The sequence below is a fragment of the Heterocephalus glaber genome, unplaced genomic scaffold (genome assembly GCF_053883595.1).
Source record: "Heterocephalus glaber isolate CG9 unplaced genomic scaffold, H.glaber_assembly_v1.0 deba00001465, whole genome shotgun sequence".
Lineage (NCBI taxonomy): Eukaryota > Metazoa > Chordata > Mammalia > Rodentia > Bathyergidae > Heterocephalus > Heterocephalus glaber.
In genome coordinates, this window is record NW_028258312.1 from 2,630,427 (window position 1) to 2,649,151 (window position 18,725).

General features: G+C 37.4%; 1 protein-coding gene across 30 annotated transcripts in view; it reads left to right on the forward strand.

Annotated features, from left to right (window-relative positions):
* Fam13b (family with sequence similarity 13 member B) overlaps positions 1–18,725 on the forward strand; it is a 102,369-nt gene that overhangs the window by 70,810 nt on the left and 12,834 nt on the right. For 15 of the 30 annotated variants that reach the window (XM_087180832.1, XM_087180831.1, XM_087180847.1 and 12 more), the window contains 7 exons: positions 5,419–5,483; positions 8,210–8,258; positions 10,154–10,301; positions 13,670–13,735; positions 15,224–15,434; positions 15,966–16,095; positions 16,767–16,848. In XM_087180832.1, the coding sequence (XP_087036958.1) occupies positions 5,419–5,483; positions 8,210–8,258; positions 10,154–10,301; positions 13,670–13,735; positions 15,224–15,434; positions 15,966–16,095; positions 16,767–16,848 (751 nt within the window). The remainder of the gene's footprint in view (positions 1–5,418; positions 5,484–8,209; positions 8,259–10,153; positions 10,302–13,669; positions 13,736–15,223; positions 15,435–15,965; positions 16,096–16,766; positions 16,849–18,725) is intronic. The other 15 variants (XM_087180851.1, XM_087180833.1, XM_087180838.1 and 12 more) reach the window with 3 other exon arrangements.

Consider the following 18,725-nt stretch of genomic DNA (forward strand, 5'->3'; position numbering starts at 1 on the left):
GGAGGAGGATAAAGAGAATTCAGTGATAAAAGGATGAAGATTTAGCTGTAACTTTTGGTAAGAAAGCCTATAAGAGATTGGAAAAGTGATCTTTTGTGTAACTGGTATATCAGTGTGAATATTAAGCTTGTGTGGTGGTGGGACTTTTATTTTGCCTGAGTGAATGGTGTCATCATTGAAGTGACTTCAGTAAGAAGGGAAAAGAGTTGAGGAACCTCTCGGGACCTCTGTACCCTGGGGCTTTGGAAGAGAAAGCAGCTGTGGCCATACAGTATGGCCATATAATATGTGACTATCAAAAAAAAGTGATTGTGGGGGGTAAAAATTCCTTTAAAAGAAAAAGATAGGCAAAAGTGCAGAAATAAAATAGGAAGAGTATGTTTAATTTCGCTTGCTGGTGAGGTTAGAAAAAAAAGTGGCTTTTTTTTCTTTGCTTCACTGTTAAAAGGATAAAATGTTTTATAAACAAATCCAGGGGGAGCATATTTAAGATTGGCAAGGGTAAGTTGAGATAGCCAGTCTCATGCACAGATAGTATAAATGTAAATTGCTACAAACTTCTTAAAACACATTTATTTTTTAATTTTTAATTTTTTTACTTTTTGGGTACTGCGGATCAAACCTCGGGATCTTGTGCTTATGATGCAGGTGCAGGAACCACTGAGCTAAATCCCCAGCCCCTTTAAAACACATTTATAATAAGAACAAAAGACTTTGCTCCAGAAATGTCAAAATCTAGGACTGTATCCTAAGGAAATATATAAAAAAATATATATTGACATACATATATATATATATATATATATATTTTTTTTTTTTTTTTGGTACCGGGGATCGAACTCGGAACCTTGTGCTTGCAAGGCAGGTGCGGAACCACTGAGCTAAATCCCCGGCCCTGGAATATTTTTTAATATGGTTTGGGAGGTCTTATTTTTTGCCTCATTTGCAGAAGGTGAGACAGGAATAGGGTTTGGAGTTTGAAGAAACAGGGAAAGTTTTACAAGAGCCTTCATGGAAAAAAATCAGGCAGACCATATAGAAATCAGCAGACTCTCAAGCACCAGTGGAGGTGTGGCTGAAGTTTGGTTGTGTAAGTTTGCAGTGAATCAACTAGCAAGGTACGTCGTAAGTGTAACATTTTCTTATAGCACCTCTTTGCTCTGGAGGACAGAAGGCTGATCGTAAACTGAATCACATTGGTAAGGGCACTGATAGAATAGCTTTGAAATAGTTGGCCAGGGCACAAAGTTCATGCTAAATGGGTTCAAGACATGGAATGAGACCTTTAATATGGTGACAAGGTGAAGAAGTTGCCAGAAGAGGGGGGTATATTCTAGTTGGACTGGATGTCTGAATTTCAAGTGTATTATCACATGCCATGATTCAAATGGCTTAGGTAGTAAGTAATTAGAGTCCAGCAAAGTATAAAATAGAGTAGGTAATATATGCAAACTTCTTATAAAGGCCAGATACTAACTATTTTAGGCTTTGTGGGCATATAGTCTCTGTTACAACTATTTGACACTTGTGGAAGCATGACAGCAGGCAGAGAACAAATGAGCATGATTGTGATCCAGTAAAACTTTATGGGCCCTAAAATTTGAATGAGCTGTAATTTTTACATGTTATCAGATATTCTTTTGCTGACCCCCACCTCCATTTAACATGTTCCTGCCAGTCTGAACCACCGGTGGTACATGCATGACTATACCACCTGGTGGCTTGTAGCACTGGTGGTAGAAGTGGTATAGTCTTATGTGGTACAGTCATGCCACCCAGCAGCAAGACACACAAACCTATAGCCTCATCATGAATGTTTCAAAAATGTAAAAACCATTCTTATCCTACTAACATAGAAAACTGGTAGTGCGCTGATTTTGGCTAGGAAGCTGCAGTTTGCTAGTCTTGGCTTAGAATATTATAGAAGTCAAGGTTTTAACTATAAAACGAAGAGATCATTTCTCTGCAGTTGATTTGTAATAGAAGGAAACCAGATTGTTTTTAAACATTTGAACCAAAGGTAATCAGAGTCAAACTACAGAATACTAGTTGTTACTCAGACTAGTTTTGCGGTGGCTTTTGATTATCTAATATGAAATTTATCTTGAAACTCCAATACTTAAATGCTCTATGGCGCTAGGATGTGGCTCAGTGGTGTGTTGTAGCTACCATATATAAGTCCCTGCGTTCAATCCCCAGCACCAATTTTTTAAAAAAAGCTTTAATTGTGGGTAATTGATTTTTATTTTACAAAGTTAAAAAATTTAATATTTCTAGATATTGTTTCTGAAAATATATAGATTCTGCTAAGAAAAAATGTAAAAAGTTATAAAGGGTACCTATTTAGAAAAGCTTTTCCTTCCTATTTCTGTTGACATTAATTTCGCTCCCCCAAAATGGCATATTATAAAATTTTTAAAAAAAACAAACCACCACTGGACCATGTCTGTACTGGACATGGTGGGGAATGCCTATAATCCTGTCTACTCAGGAGGTTGAGAAGAAGATTTAAAGTTTGAGGCTAGCCTGGACAACTTAACAAGACCCTGTGTCAAAAAATAAAAAGGGCTGGGATAGCTAGGTCTTAGAGTATAGTACTTGCCTAGCATGCATGATAACCCTGGGTTGAATCCCAAGTACCACAAAAAACAAATCTAAAAAACACCGTTCTGTACTAACAACCACTCAATGAAGATTGTTGTACAGTACATACACCCTTCTACCTTGTTTTAACCTATTAAGGATAAACATAGAAGTAGAAATTGTGAGTCCTAAAGTATATATATTTGTAATTTTGTTTACATTGCCAAATTGCCTTCCATCGAACCAAATTTATACTATCACTACCAATGTCTGGGAATATCTATTTCACTGTCCCCTCACCAGTAGCAAATTTTTTTATTACAATCTGGTAAGTGAAACTTGGAAATTGTGTTTTTCATTTCTCTTTACATTTTTATAAAAATGGTCAATCTTTTCTATTTTCAAATCTTCGTAGACTTTGTACCATTTTCTGTTAGATGGTTGGATTTGCCCTTTTTGATTTACTAGGAAAATGTTCCTTTACGATGATCATTACAAATACTTGTTTTCAATATGTTGTGTGTTTTTGTTTTGCTTTCAATTAGTTATCTTTTGACTTCTCTAAATTCATTTTTGGTATTATTCACTTTATCAGTGATTCCCCCCCACCCCCCCTTCCCCTCTGAAGGTACTCTACCACTGAGCTACATCCCCAGCCCTTTTTTATTTTTGAGATAAGGTCATGTTGAGTTGCCTAGGATAGGTTTGAATTTCTGGTCCTTCTGCCTCTTGCTCTCTGAGTAGCTGGAATTGCAGGGGTAGGCCAGAACATTTGGCTTAGAGTTCAGGTTTTATGTCATAGTTAGGCCTTCCCTGTTCTGAGATTATAAACATATTTTTCTTTTAAAAAGTACTTTTGTGGTTTTATTTTCTACTATTGAACACTTGACCCATCAGAAATTTACCTTGTTAGGGGTAGATTTTACCTTTTTTTCTAGATATTTACCTAGTTATCCCAACACATGAATTTTTTTTTTTAAACCTGCCCTTTCCCATTTACTTGATTTAAAAAAAAATTTTTTTTGAGACAGGCTTTCACATGTACTTCAGGCTGTTCTTGAACTTGCTATGTTGCCTAGGCTGACCTTGAACTTGTGGCAATCCTTCTGCCTCAACCTTGTGACTGCTGGGATTACAGGCATGCAAGACCATGCCCAGCCTTATTTCCCATTTATTTGAGTGCCATCTATATTATAAATGAAATACTGGTATAAATTTAAGTGAGCTCATCCATTCAGCAGCAGTGACTGAGAATTCACATTTTTGCCACTTTGGACAGTGTCAGTGTTTTAGATTTTAGCTATTTCAATAGGTTTGTAGTGGAATTTTGAAGTCCCTAATGAGACATGATACAGATCACCTTTCCATATGTTTATTTGCCATGTGTATATTTTGTTTGTTGAGGTGTCTTTTAGGGTCTTTACACACCTTTAAGGTAGCCTGTTATTGTTGAGTTTGAAAGTTCATTGAATATTTTGGGTATCATATTAGATATATCTTTTATAAATCTGTCTTGTTTTGTTTTTGTTTTGGTACTAGGGGTTGAACCTAGGGCCTTGTGCATGTTAAGTAAATGGCTTTACCATCGAAATACATCTCCAGCCCTTTTTATTTATTTAAAAAAATGTTTTGGGTCAGAGTCTCATGGAGTTGCCCAGATTGGCCTTCAACTGGTGACCCTTCTGTCTCAGCCTTCCTAGTAGCTGAGATTATAGGTGTGTGTCATTGTGCCCCACTACAAGTCAGTATTTTTCTTAAAGTGCTTCTTAAAGTGCTGATTCCATAGTAAATATTTAGAGTTTGTGTGCTATAAAGAGATTGGTCTCTGTAGACTCTTAATAGATAAAAAAAGTTGTACAGTAGTTTGGACTGTCTTAGGGATTGAAACTGTAATGAAAGTCAGTGGCCTAATTATTTTGTTTGTTTTTTTACACAGGGTCTTGCCCTGTAGTTCAGGCTGGCCTTGAACTCACTCTGTAGCCCAGGTTGGCCTCCTCTGAGTGCTGGGATTACAGGCATGCGCCACTATGCTTGGCTCAGTACCCTAATTAGACCTCAAATCAAAATACCTGGGTTTACCAGTAAATTTTCCATAAAATTTACCCACTGTAGGGTACCTTCATTGGTAGTACTCTCTAAAAGTTAGAATTATTCATATATTGCAAGCACTGAGAAACTTCTGGAATGTAGTTATCTCTTTTCCAAAGTGGAGTTCAGAAGTACCTGGGAAACTAGCAGACACCCAAGAGGAAGGAGATGGCTGTCATTTGAGGGTCACAAGGATCCCCTCTGTGGAAAACAATGTATATAATAAAGAAATCTGGTGAAGTCCTCCCAAACTATTCTTTCCTGCTAGGAAAGACACCTACTACCTGTCTTGGGCAGAGGAGAAAGAAAGCAAGCTACAATATATAAGTAGGCTCAGAAGACCCTCACTTCTGAAGGAGAGAATTCTAAGAGGGGAGGGTTATAATGGCAGCGGGATTTGTCACCTAATAGGATAGAAAAAAAGCAGGGTCTCTGCAATACTAAATATGATTCAGATTTTGAAGGAGGAGAAATTACTCTTTGCAAAAAGAGATGCCAATTCCTGCAGACTGTTGTTGTAAATGATATATAAGAGAGGGGTGTTCAGCCAAACCATAGTCTACTATCTAAGTTTATATTGGCAACTTTCTTTCTTTTTTTTTGGTACTGGGATCAAACTCAGGTCCTTGCGCTTGCGCAGCAGGCGTCGAAACCACTGAGCTAAATCCCCAGCCCTAGATTGGCAACTTTTTTTCATATGTGAGTGTTGGGAGCTCCATAAATACAGTGGTGGTGTTCTTTTGTCAGTCTGCAGGTGTACTGTTAGAGCCATGCAGTGACCATGGTGATGCTGAAGATAGCTGTCCTGAGAGGTAAGCATTGCTCTTGTTGCTAACAAATTACTTTGAGAATTGGAGCTCTTCACAGGTTCTGGGGTGAAACTTTTAGATGAATCTATCCATTATAACACACAATTTAGGTAACCTAAAAAAAGTTCATGCTTTTTACTTTAATGATAGGCATAAAGCTTATTGAGTTCACAGAAATTCAGTTTCACAGCTTCAAACAGACATTAGTTACAATTTGGAAACATTCAGAAGGAAGAACATAGCCTTCTTGGAGACACTTAAAACTTTTTAGTTATAGAACAAGTGGGAATTTATTGATATTTTGTGTATACCAATCAGTGAAGTCTTGAAACTATGGCTAAGTAACCAAAAATTATAAGGCAGAAATGGTGGTATATGACTGTAATCCCAGTGTTCTGGGAGGCTGAAGCAGGAAGAGTGCAAGTTCTAGCCCAGCCTTGGTTACTTAGTGAGATCCTGTCTCAAAATAAAAACTAAAATGATAAGGGGTGTAGCTCAGTGCAGAGGCCCTGGGTTCAATCCCAAGTACAAAAAAAAAAAAAAAAAATTATATAGGATGTTTTTCTTCCTTTTTGAAATAATCCTTATGTGTTCCAGTACCATCTTAATTCAAGTTGGTACTTGTTTACCTACTTGGCCAGCTAAGATACAGGGAGAGAGATGCCTGAGGCAATGAGATTTCAACCATATATGTAGTCTAACAGATAGAATCTTTTTAAGTATTAGCTTTCTAGAGTGAGTCACTGGATAGGATTTGGGTCTTGTTGTTCTTTGCATTGTCCTTTCAGATTCTGTCAAGAAGTGTACTGCAGCTTTCTTAGGAAAGATGAATTGATATTCTGAAAATACATTAGTAATTGCAAAACTCAGTTGTAAATATTGAGAGATCTAAAATTACTAATTTGCTGATAGTCTGCTGACTAGGATAGTGCCATTTGTTAATGCCATTGTCTCTTTTACTTATGAGTAGGAAACCAGTTGTCTGAGGGTAAGTAAGTTCTTTGGAGCCCTGTCTCTGGAGTGTCCCATACTCTGAAGGTCCACAGATTTTCTGCTTACAGCAGATCCTTGTGCTTCCTTTCAGGAGGCAGGAATGATCCTCTTCCAGCCCAGGGAGTTTTGGAGCTATGGGCTGAAGATATAAGATAAACAGCATTAACAGGCATCCCCAGAATGATGACATCTGGATTTGATAGAACAATAAGGATCCATTTAGTGAGGACTCAATGTTTTTGGCAAAAGCTCTTTCCTCTTCAACTTGTGTATAGGTTAGCAAATTTATTTTTAGATCCAAAAAGTACCTTGGTTAGGCGGATTGCATTTTGCATGTTTAAGACTCATGTTTCTCAATTTAGGTGATTAGGTTTTTTTAGTTTGCTAGGATAGCATCTACTCATCCTATCATTTACTCCCACCTCAAGCAAAGTAAAGGCCTTGAGTTTGTCAGGGAACTGCTCAGCAAGTAAACAGCAATTATGTGTATGAGATTACTTGCCGTATGTAGATCAAGCTCTCTCTTTTTTTTTTTTTGGTACCGGGGATCGAACTCAGGTCCTTGAGCTTGCGTAGCAGGCGGCAAAACCCCTGAGCTAAATCCCTGGCCCTTCAAGCTCTCTCTTTTAAGTTTACATTCTTATGGCCGATTAGCAAAGGTACTTAGGTTTATTGTAAATTGCCACAAATTTCTTTGGGAAAAAGAAGTTTCCCACAGTAGGCATACTGTAACTTACTATAATAGCAGATGATTTGTTAACTGGTCAAATCTGTAGAGATCATTTATGACAGTTTACCATAACACTTGTCCCTAATAGAGGTTTGTTTTTCTGGGGGGAATACCCTTTTTAATGTTACTTTTTTTTTTAAGTTTATTAACATCTTTAAGATTTCTAGGTACATATACAGAACTAAACATTTTTTGCATACAGTATACAAGGATTAATTTCTCTGTACAAGGATTTTTCAGCAAGACTCTTATTGGTTGTGTTACTGTTATATTTTGAGAATAGAGTTTTAGAAGTAACCTTTAATTACAGTATAATCTTGTGATAAGACATTTAAAATAGCAAGGATCCGAGTTCAATCCCTGTTACCAAAAAAAAAAGACCATTTTAAATAAATACCATAGGTAGGGCCGGAGATTTATCTCAGTGGTTCCGCCACCTGCCTCTCAAGTGCAAGGACCCAAGTTTGATCCCCGGTACCAAAAAACCCCCCCAAAAACCATAGGTATACTTTAAAAAAAAAATCTTTAAAAGTTTCAGTGGGAGAAATAATTTGATTAAAACTAAACATTTATTTATCTATTTATTTTTGGTACTGGGGATCGAACTCCGCAGGTCCTTGTGGTTGTGCAGCAGGCAGGGAAACCACTGAGCTAAATCCCCGGCCCCTAAACAATTATTTTATAAGATCTTTTCCATTAAGCATTTATACTCTTTGGTTATTGTAGATTTTAATTTTCTTTTTATAGAGGTTTATTATGGAGGTGGTTTGTGTTGGGGGTGGGGAGCATTGCTTAATTTTTCTACATCTGAAGTGATTCTGTGGATCTTTTCAGTATTGTGATTTTCAGATATAGGGCTCCAAAGAATGGGCATAAGCCCAGTTGTTTTCTTTTTCCACATTTTAAATGCTATCTATATTGAGGAAGAGAGGAATCTAGAAAGAAATATGTAATAATAGTAGCCTTTTTATTCTCAACACACTAATAACTTTACTTGTATTTTTAGGAAAGAATATTTGGTATTTGACAGTGATAAATTGTCGCGTTTGTTTCTGGTAAGAACTATTCATTTTATAGTTCTTTAAAAAATTGCCTAGTTGCCAGGCGTGGTGGCATGCCTGTAATCCCAGCACTTGGGAGGCTGAGGCAGGAGGATTGCCATGAGTTTGAGGCCAGCCTGGGCTATATAGTCCAAGGTCAGCCTGAACTACACAGTGAGAGACCCTGTCTCAAAAAAAAATAATTGCCTAGGTTTGTATATCTGCATTATATCTGGCCTTTAACTTCTGAATTGGATATGTGTAAAGGAGCTGTAAATATAAATACTCTTATCAAATGTTTTATTGTTAAGAAGCAACTTAATTTGCTACTTTTGGTTATAGGATTCTTGGTTATGAAAATACTTTCATGAATTTGAAATACAACATTGTCTCCCAGTGGACATATTATAAAACTGAAGGTTTAGCTGGGTATAGTGACACACACCTGCAATCCCAGGACTTGGGAGGCCAATGCAGGAGGATCACCACAAGTTTGAGGCTAGCCTGGACTGTATAGTGAGACTCTGTCTCCAACAAAACAAAACAAAACAAAACAAATCTCTGCAGATTTATATTTGAAAATAGTTTGGATGGTGGGAGTGAGATAATTGGCTATATAGGCACAGTAAGCTAATAAAGATTACACCAGGGCCAGGTGTGGTGGTGCATGCCTGTAATCCCAGCTACTTAGGAGGCTGAGGCAGGAGGATTGCAAGTTTGAGCCCAACCTGGGCTATTTCGCATGACTCGGTCTCAAAACAATTAAAAACAGCCAGGCAAAGTAAACAACCAACAGAATGAAGAGAAAACCTACAGAATGGTAAAAAATTTGCCAGCTTCACCTCAGATGGAGGATTGATGCCTAGAATATATAAAGAACTAAAAAAATAATTAGACCCCCTGAAAAACAAAAGACACAAAAAAATGGGCAACTGAAATGAATAGACACTTCTCAGTAGTGCAAACGGCCAATAGGCACATGAAAAAATGTTCAGCATCTCTGGCCATTAGATAAATGCAAATTGAAACAACATTGAAATTCCATCTTACTCCAGAAAGAGTGATTATCATCAAGAAATCAAATAATGACAAACGCTTGTGAGGCTACAGGGAAAAAGGAACCCTTCTACACTGTTGGGGAATATAAACTACTAAACTACTGCGGAAATCAGTAGGGAGATTATTCAGTAGAAATCTGACTTGACACAGCTGTTTCCCTTATAGGTATCTTCCCAAAAGTTAAAGACATCATATTACAGTGGTACATTGCATACCCAATGTATGCACCCCAACTCATAATCGCTAAATCTTGGAAGCAGCCTACATGCCCATCAACAGATGGTGGATAAAAAAATGTGGTATTTATATACAGTGGAGTTCTACTGTGCCATAAAGAATAAATTTGAGTCATTTGTAGAAAATAGATGCACCTTGAGACCATAATGTTAAGTGAAGTAAATCAGACATACAAGCTTAAATATCATATATTTTCTCTTATATGAGAAACCCAAAGTATAAATAAAGAACAAAATAGAAGATAGATAATAGGAAACAAAGACAAATCTTTTGCAAATGGGAAGGGGACCAAGAGATGGCAGCCAGTGGGGAACCAAGTGATAGGGAAGGGGACGTAAAAAGAATTCAGATGTGTCATGTACATATACCAGTTACCCACAGTACGTGTTATTTATTATGTACTACAAACATATAATAATAAAAAAAATGGCTGGGGATGTAGTTCAGGAGTAGTGTGTTTGCCTATCATGTATGAGGCCCTGAGTTCGATCTCCAGTACCACCACTACCCCCAAAATGAGATTCCCACCCCCACAAGGATAAGTGCTAGTTGTCTTTAAGCTGGGTGTAAAAAGCTTCGTGGTTGTGAAATATGTTTTTTATTTTAAAATACAGGAATCTAGTAGCAAGATATGTGACTTGAATGCCAACACTGAATCAGAAGTGCCAAGAGGTCAAAGTGTTGGTGTTCAAGGGGAAGCAGCCTGTATCCAAATTCCACATTTAGATCTGAAGAATGCTTCTGATGGTGATAGATGGGAAGGTAATTTTACCACACACAGCTTTTTCCTGATACTGTTATTTGTAACTGAAATTACCCAGAGAAGTTATAAGACTTCCGTCCTTTGCTGGACAATCATATTTGTCTTAATCTTCTGTTCTTACTTTCATATGAGTGAGTGAGTGTTTTTACTCCAGTACACTAATGAGATTATGGGGCAGCTATCCCATGTGAACTAGAACTTGCCTGTCTGATCCATTATCTTTGAAAATAGATGTTAGAACTAAACGCCATGGATAGGGTTTTGTTAATGGCTGGGCCAGATGCTATCTCCCAGTCTTTGAAAATCCAGTGTGCTAGGGCTTGAGGATCTTCATTGGTTTAAACTGGTGGACTGTAATAGTATAGAACCTTTTCTTTTTTTTTATTTTTGGTACTGGGGATCGAACTCGGGTCCTTGTGCTTTCACAGCAGGTGGCGAAACCACTGAGCCAAATCCCCAGCCCTTAGAACCTTTTCTTACAAGTATCAGTAACACTTGTTTTAAGTGATCTTCAAGGGCACCTGTAAACAGATACTGTATCATATCCCTGTCTCTGGATTAGGCAAAAGTGTGATGTAATGACCCTAACAATTTTACAAAAGAAAGAAGTTTAAATTTAACAAGCAAGCAACATGGATATTTGCATTTCTGAAAACTCAGCAAATGTATACTTAAGATATTTACATTTCATTGTACATAAAGTTTTCTTTTTACATGAAGAGACTCCAACAAAGCCAAACAGTGGGCCGGGGATTTAGCTCAGTGGTTCCGCCACCTGCCTCGAAAGCACAAGGTCCCAAGTTCGATCCCCGGTACCAAAAAAAAGAAAACTCAAACAGTGAGGAGTGACTTGCATGTTGAAGGGTGTATGAGGAAATAGACATCTGCAGTTCACTTTGAAATCAAGAAAAATTGGTTAAAGGTAGATATTATAAAGCAGTGTTAATAAAATGTTACTAGATGATTAGTATATGGGTACTCACTGTAAAAGTATTTAAAATGTGCTGTATTGTAAAGTTTGAAGTAAAATGTTGGAGGAGGAAAAGAAGCAACAAATTTGGAGCCAAGTTTCTGGATCATATACCTTTCTCTAGATAAAAAATGAGACAACTGAGGAATCTTAAACAAGTTATATATATGTCCACTTGGATGTAGATCCCTGGATTATAGCATTAACAAGAAGAATTGCAGTGCTAATGGACCTCCTTTGTAAGTCTACTCACTGATCAGAGAGCAAGAAGTCCAGGCATTTAAAAAAATCTCCAACCAAGTCATGTTGTAGTAATCTTTATTGCTTCCTCCTCCCTGCCTTTTTTTTGGGTCTAGGTATTTGGCATGTTCACTGGGATATTATATGTCTTAATTTAGATTGCCTCAGGAAGTTGTCTTTCTTTTTCTTCCCTTCTTTCCCTTTTATTCTCCTTCATTCCCCTTCCCTGCTCTTCTCTTTCTCTTCCTCTTTTCCTTCATTTTATCCTTCCTTTCCCTTCCCCTTTCTCTTCCCTTCCATCTCTTCTTCCCCTTCCCTTCCTTTGCTGTCCCTTCCCCCTTCCCCTTCCTTTTCCCCTGCACTCTCTTCCCTTCACCTCCCTCCTTCCCCCTCCCTTTTCCCTTTTTCTTTCCATCTTTTGTACTCTTTTGGTCTCTTGTTTGCTCTCCTTTTCTTTCTTTTTCTTTTCTCTTGTCACCAAGTTCCCAGTTTGGCCTCAAAGACTTGGCAATCTTCCTGCCTCGGGCTCCCAAGTAGGTGGTATTACAGGTGTGTACCACCGTTCCCAGCTAGAAAGTTGTCTTTTATTTGCTTTGTTCTGAGTTATTCAAGACTTTCAGAATTTATGCAGAAACTCCTCATGGTCAGAGGATATGTGAACATACTGGTGACAGTAAGGCCCAAATGATCTTTTTAGTTATTTTTTGAGGCGTAGTCATTGAAAAGGAGCAGTGGTTAACAGGACATCCCTTGGAACCTTGGTAGGAAGGTGTCTATGAAAGATGAAGTTATTATGCTGGTAAAAGCACTTTTGCAGATAGATTGTAATTTATTTTTGATCTCTTGCCTGAGAGTCTGATAAGTTTTAAGCTGAGCAGAGCAATTATTTTCCATTGTCTGAGGGAATTGGGCAGTGTCTCTAGCTCCAGCTTTCTGGAAGTGCCCCCAAAGGAAGCACTGGATTTTTTTTTTTCTGGATTGTAACCCCTATACCTTGTTGTAGGTAAAGGAGGTTACTTGTAGACTACTGATCCCTGACTTTCAATGCCTGAGCTGCCCAATTATCTACCTGAGTTAGTACTCGTGACAAGTCCTTCTGCTAGCTTTTCCAGGGCAGTGTTAGGGCCCAGTGACCTTTAGGAAGCCAACAGTAGTAGGTAGCTGAGTGAATTTCCCAGCTATGGACCCTATGTGTTTAGGACAGTAGCTGTCACTACCATATTATTCCTTCCAAATTTGTCATCAGTATGAGCATTGTTTGTCTACAATTAGGTTTTAGGATATTCTAAATTTAAAAAGTCTTTTAAGGAAACAAATTATTTAGGATATTTTGGAATCAGATTTATTTTATTCTTTAAATATTTTGGTAGAACTAGGAATTGAACCCACGACCTTCACACTGAATTACATCCCCAAGCCTTTAAAAATTTTTTTTACTTTGAGACAGTCTCATTCAATTGCTAAGTTAACCAAGGTGAGCTCTAACTTGGCAATCCTCCTGCCTCAGCCTCCCAAAGTACTGGGATTACAGGTGTGCACCACCATGCCAGGCTGAGAAACATATTTTGTTTGATGTGACTCCTCATAGAGGGCATGACTCTGAATCAAGGAGCACCTCACCATTGCCTGGTATGCGTTGCTTTTTACTTTTCTTCAGAGGGTGATCAGCAGAATGCAGTTAGCAGGCAGTAGCATGTGACTACCACCAGTATAAATTTGTAGCTGCTGTTCAAAACGTCTTAGGTTTTAGTGGAAGTGGAAATCATCTTTCCTTTAGATCCCCTCCTGTTAACCATGGAATGAAATATAGTAGTATCTTTTCAGAGTACGAACCAAAGGAGAATTTTTTTTTCTGTCAAATCATTTAAAATGAAAAGCTTCAAATAGTAAGTGGTTAAGATTTTCCATTTTTTAAGTCTTATGTTTGAGTTTGAATAAAACAGCATTTTTTCTTGCCTTGCTTGCTGAAATGGAAATGTATGTGTTTGTTAGTTCAATTAGTAGTAATTTCCTTAAATAAAGTTTTAGAGCAGAATGCCTAACTGGTTTTAGGGAAATGTTTTTGGTATCTTTGGCTTTGTGTTATGTGTATGGTTTGTTCTGACTGTGCTGTGTGTTCACTTTAGTATTTTTTGCCATTTTTTTCCATTTTATTAGTGCCATGCCCTATCACTTTTCCCCTCATTGATTTCAAAACAATGCATCTGCAGAGAGATGGGGAGGGTAAGTATGGTTCACCATAGTTCAGTTTTCTTACCTTTTTATGGTTCACTTTGTCTATTATCCCTCCTCCTGCTGTCCCCAAATCATAGGAAAATTTTGGGGTTGTAAATGATACCCAGAAAAAATAGTTTTTGTTATTTCCTTCTTTTCTTAAAACAGGAGGTTTATCATAAGTGTCCATTGCCAGTTACTTATTTGCTGGGACACAGGTACAAGGGTTGCTTTGAAATCACTGTATTGCTGGGTTTGCTTTGGGATTGCACGCCTTGTACCTGGTTTTTAGTTAACAGATTAATATAGATTTCAAAAACTAAATTTTGTCCTTACCACCCTGGAAAAAGGTAATGCTTTACATTGCGAATGCATAGCATTAAATTAATAAAACAGAACTCTTAACTGTTGTGTGAAAAAGAAAACATGACTTTGGAATTTTGACACTGTCAAGCCATCTTTTTATTTTTGTTGTTGTTAATAATAGCATCATAGTTTTAAATTTTAGTTATAAATAGAACTGAGTAGATGGGAAAGTATTTTGGTTTTCTTTCTTTGTTTTTTCTCCTTCTCCCCTGTACTCCAGTTATACTTAATTTTGTATTTGGAGTATATTTGTGGATTGTGTGTATGACCTGTATATGTTCTATATGTAATCAAATCTTACTTGTGCAACCACATCAGTCACATTAACATCGTTTCATTTGAAAGCATACAGGCTAACTCTAGTGAATAAATGTGCTTAAGACTACTGCTGTTAAGGTTTATCTCAATTATACTGCTGTATTAAAATATGTATAATACATAAGATTCCCACAACTGAAGATAACCACCAGTTTAATGTTAGAGGTCAAGTGCTAACAGTGAGTTCCTCCTTTGAAAATGTTAGAATTCTTCTGGACTCAGCTCCATTTTTGTTCTGTGTAGCATGGGAAGAGTGTCCACATTTAACCATAGCCACCTGATTGTGAGGGACAGTTTATTCACCTGGAATCATTTGATTGTATAGTTAAATTACTAAGGACTGTTGAGTCTTTCTAAAGAGACACTTTCTTCTACTTGAAAAGTAGTTTTCCTCTAGAGAACCCTAACACAAATAGAGAGGTCTCTCCTTCATGTATTTAAAAAAAATTTTTTTCTATGTAACATCTTCAGAATGATAAGTTAGAATTAGATTAAATAACAACTTTAGAATTAAATTTTAAAGAGCTTGACAGTGTCTTTTCTTGCTTTGCCACTGGGTTCAGAAATTTGAAGTTATAGCTCCTTTTATGAGAATAGAATTCTGGCTAAAGAAGTTTGGATAATTTTAAATTATAGTAAGCATTATGATGATTATAAAGATCTTAGTATCTTTTTTTGCTTTTAAAAAATATGTGACATATATGAACCGCTACATAATGATAGGATATAAAGAACAGATGGCTGATATTTTGTGACCTTTTTTCTATGTAGAATCCAGAGACCCATGGTACTATTCTGTGTGTTTGTTTACAGAGCCATTTCCTGCCTTTAAGTCTTGGCAGGAAGACTCTGAGTCTGGAGAAGCTCAGCTGTCTCCACAAGCTGGAAGAATGAATCATCATCCCCTGGAAGAGGACTGTCCTCCAGTATTATCGCATCGAAGTTTAGATTTTGGGCAAAGCCAGCGTTTCCTACATGATCCAGAAACACTGAATTCCTCATCTAAAGCACTTTCATATGCAAGGTATATGATCTTTATGTACCTAACAAGTGGTAAAAAAAAAAAGAGGTAACTCCTATTATGTACCCAGGTCTTAAAATTGATTGATTTTAATACTTTTCTGTGTAGTTTAAACATGTGAACGAGCTCTGATATCCTAGATGTGTTTCCTTTGTGCCTTTATGCCTTTTTGCCATTTTTAAATGATTCCAAACTTTTCATTACCACATGTGTTAATTTTGTAGTCTGTAACAATGTAATTTTTTTTACTAGCTGTCCTTCAGTGGTAGGGCATTAACTTCAGTTTCAAGGTACTATACTTAACTGGCGATAGTGTTGTATTAGGGCAACGAAAGATGTGGTTGGTTTTGTTTTTGTTTTTATTGAGACAGGGTCTTGCTTTATAGTTCAGGCTGCCCTCAAACTCATAAGATCCTCCTGCCTCACCCTCCCAAGAGCTGGGATTATAGGCATGCACCACCACGCCTGGCCAAGAGATATGGTATTGATACTTCAAAATTTAACACATAATGTTGGCCTTTTATTTTAATTCAGGATTCGAAGATCATCCTTTAGTTCAAAAGATGAAAAAAGAGAAGACAAAACACCTTATCAGTTGGTCAAGAAACTTCAGAAAAAGATCAGACAATTTGAGGAGCAATTTGAAAGGGAAAAGAATACCAAGGTAAATTTTAACATTGCCCAAATTAAACTAGGTCTAATATTAGAAGTGGGAGGGAGATCTTTGGAGAGCATTTGTTCACCTCTTTCTTTAGGATGATAACAAACCTGAGATGCCCAGAGAAAGAGTGATCTTATAGATATAAGAGCAAATAGGTCCTTAGTCTCTTGATTTCTAGCCCACTGTTCTTGCCTTTGCACCATCAACAAGATAGCTGTTAGATTTTTAAAGCAAATTCTTGTGTTTTTTTTTTTTTGGTCCTGGGGATTGAACTCAGGTGCTTGTGCTTGGGGAGCAGGCAGAGAAACCACTGAGCTAAATCCCCAGCCCAAAAGCAAATTCTTTACATCGACAAATCCTGTTACTGCTATTTCTCTGCTCTGAAAAGATCACAGGCACCAAGGAGAATAGGGAAGAAGCAAGGGAAGGAGTATGAGAGAGAAAGAATATGTATTTTAATAGAATATGTGAAGTACAGTCTTGTACTTGAAGACAAAAGACCATGTTCAAATTTGCTAGTTTTCTGACCTTGCTCTGGGAGTTTTTCCCTAAGATTCTGCCTATTTAAAATGAGGCTTGAATCTATGCTTTGAGAATCATAAAGTACTATCTAGGTATAATATAACCATTGCTTACCACAATGATGTCATTGATTCTGCTCCCTAATTTTTCAGCCCTCCTACAGTGATATTGCAGCCAATCCAAAGGTATTAAAATGGATGACAGAGCTCACCAAACTGCGGAAGCAAATTAAAGGTATAAAAAGTACCATTTTGTAATGTATTTTTACTTTTTAAATGTTATTACTGACATACATGATTTTCACTGTGAATCCTTTTTTTTTTTTTGGTACCAGGGATCAAACTCAAGACCTTGTGCTTGTGAGGCGGGCGGCAGCACCACTGAGCTAAATCTCTGGCCCAGTGAATCCATTTTTTAATTGCATATTCCGAGGTCCCTCTTTTTTTTTTTGTAACATTAACTGCAGTGATGTTCTTCCTGGAATCCATGAAAATATAATTCAAGCAGATTTTTAAATGAAAACAGTAATGTGCTTTATGTAAATTCTGAGAATTATAGTTAAGATTTTTAATAATTTAAAAAATTATTAAAAATAGTTTTATTGGCCCAACTTGCTTCTAATTTTAAATCTTGGAAATTTGGGGCAAAAATAAAAAATTTCCTTTTGGCTGGGCATGGTGGCACATGCCTGTAATCCCAGTACTTGGGAGGCTGAGGCAGGAGAATTGCTGTGAGATTAAGGATACCCTGAACTCTATAATGTGACCCTGTCTCAAAAAACAAACAAAATAGTTTCTTTTTGCTCTTTTACAGTTAAAGACAACACTGCATACTAAGAAATGAGAAGTTTGTAGTACTATGTTACATTTTTTTCAAATGTCTTTCCTTTGTTTTTATTTTTATTTTTTGACAGGTGCCCTAGATCATATATTCGTAGGTAAACTGATACTTACAGGTTTTCTGAAATATACTCCAGATATTTAGTAATTTTGGTTTGGTGTAGGTATTTCATTAACATTTTTGATGAGTCATTTATCTGAGACTAAGATTGCGTAGTCAGAATCTGCCAGCATAGTGCAGGGGTAGAAGACGAGTCTAGCATATGTGAAGCCCTGTGCCTGGCACAAGGGTGGGGTGGGAAGAATAATCATAGTGAATTGTAGACAATCCAAAGACTAAATTTTAAGTCTTGAATCATAAATTAGTTATTAACTTTTGGATGTCAGCCTAGTGCTCAGTGTAGTAGTTTTTAAAGTATACTTTTGGGGGCTGGGGATTTAGTTAGCTCAGTGGTTTCGCTGCCTGCTGTGCAAGCGCAAGGACCCGAGTTCGATCCCCAGTACCAAAAAAATAAAAAAATAAAGTACACTTTTGAGCATATATAGTAAATGTCTTTTTTTGTTGTTGTTATTGTACTGAGGATCATACTCAGGACCTTGCGCTTGCAAGGCAGGTGTGGCGCCACTGAGTTAAATCCCTGGCCCATGAATATGTTTTTTGATAATTATTACTTTAACAGTTATCTTTGCAGGCCACGGATTTAGCTCAGTGGTTCCTCCGCCTGCCTCGAAAGCATAAGGTCCTGAGATCGATACTCAATACTAAAAAAAAAACAAAAACAGTTATCTTTGCCTAGCATAGCTTTATAATTTGGATCATCACCTTGGTGATGATAAATTCAGTTGAATTTATTCAATAAAATTTTTATCTCTTCAGTATCAACTACTCAAACACACCCATTGTAGAATTATGTGTTCTTGTGGTTAAGAGAATTTCTTTTAACTCTTTTAGATTATTTTCCCCTACAGTTATGTTAAGCATTTCCTTGTTTAAATGCCAATTTCCAGGTATCATTTATCATTGCTTAACATTAGCCTCCTGATTTCCCAGTTTTCTTCCACTCTTACTGTCCTATAGTCCATCTGGAAATTTTCTTCTTCCTCCTCCTCCTCCTCCTCCTCCTCCTCCTCCTCCTCCTCCCCCCCCCTCCCCTCCCCCTCCCCTCCCCCCTCCCCCCTCCCCCTTCCCCCCTCCCCCTTCCCCCTCCTCCCTCCTCCCCCCTCCTCCCCCCTCCTCCTCCCTCCTCCCTCCTCCTCCCTCCTCCTCCCTCC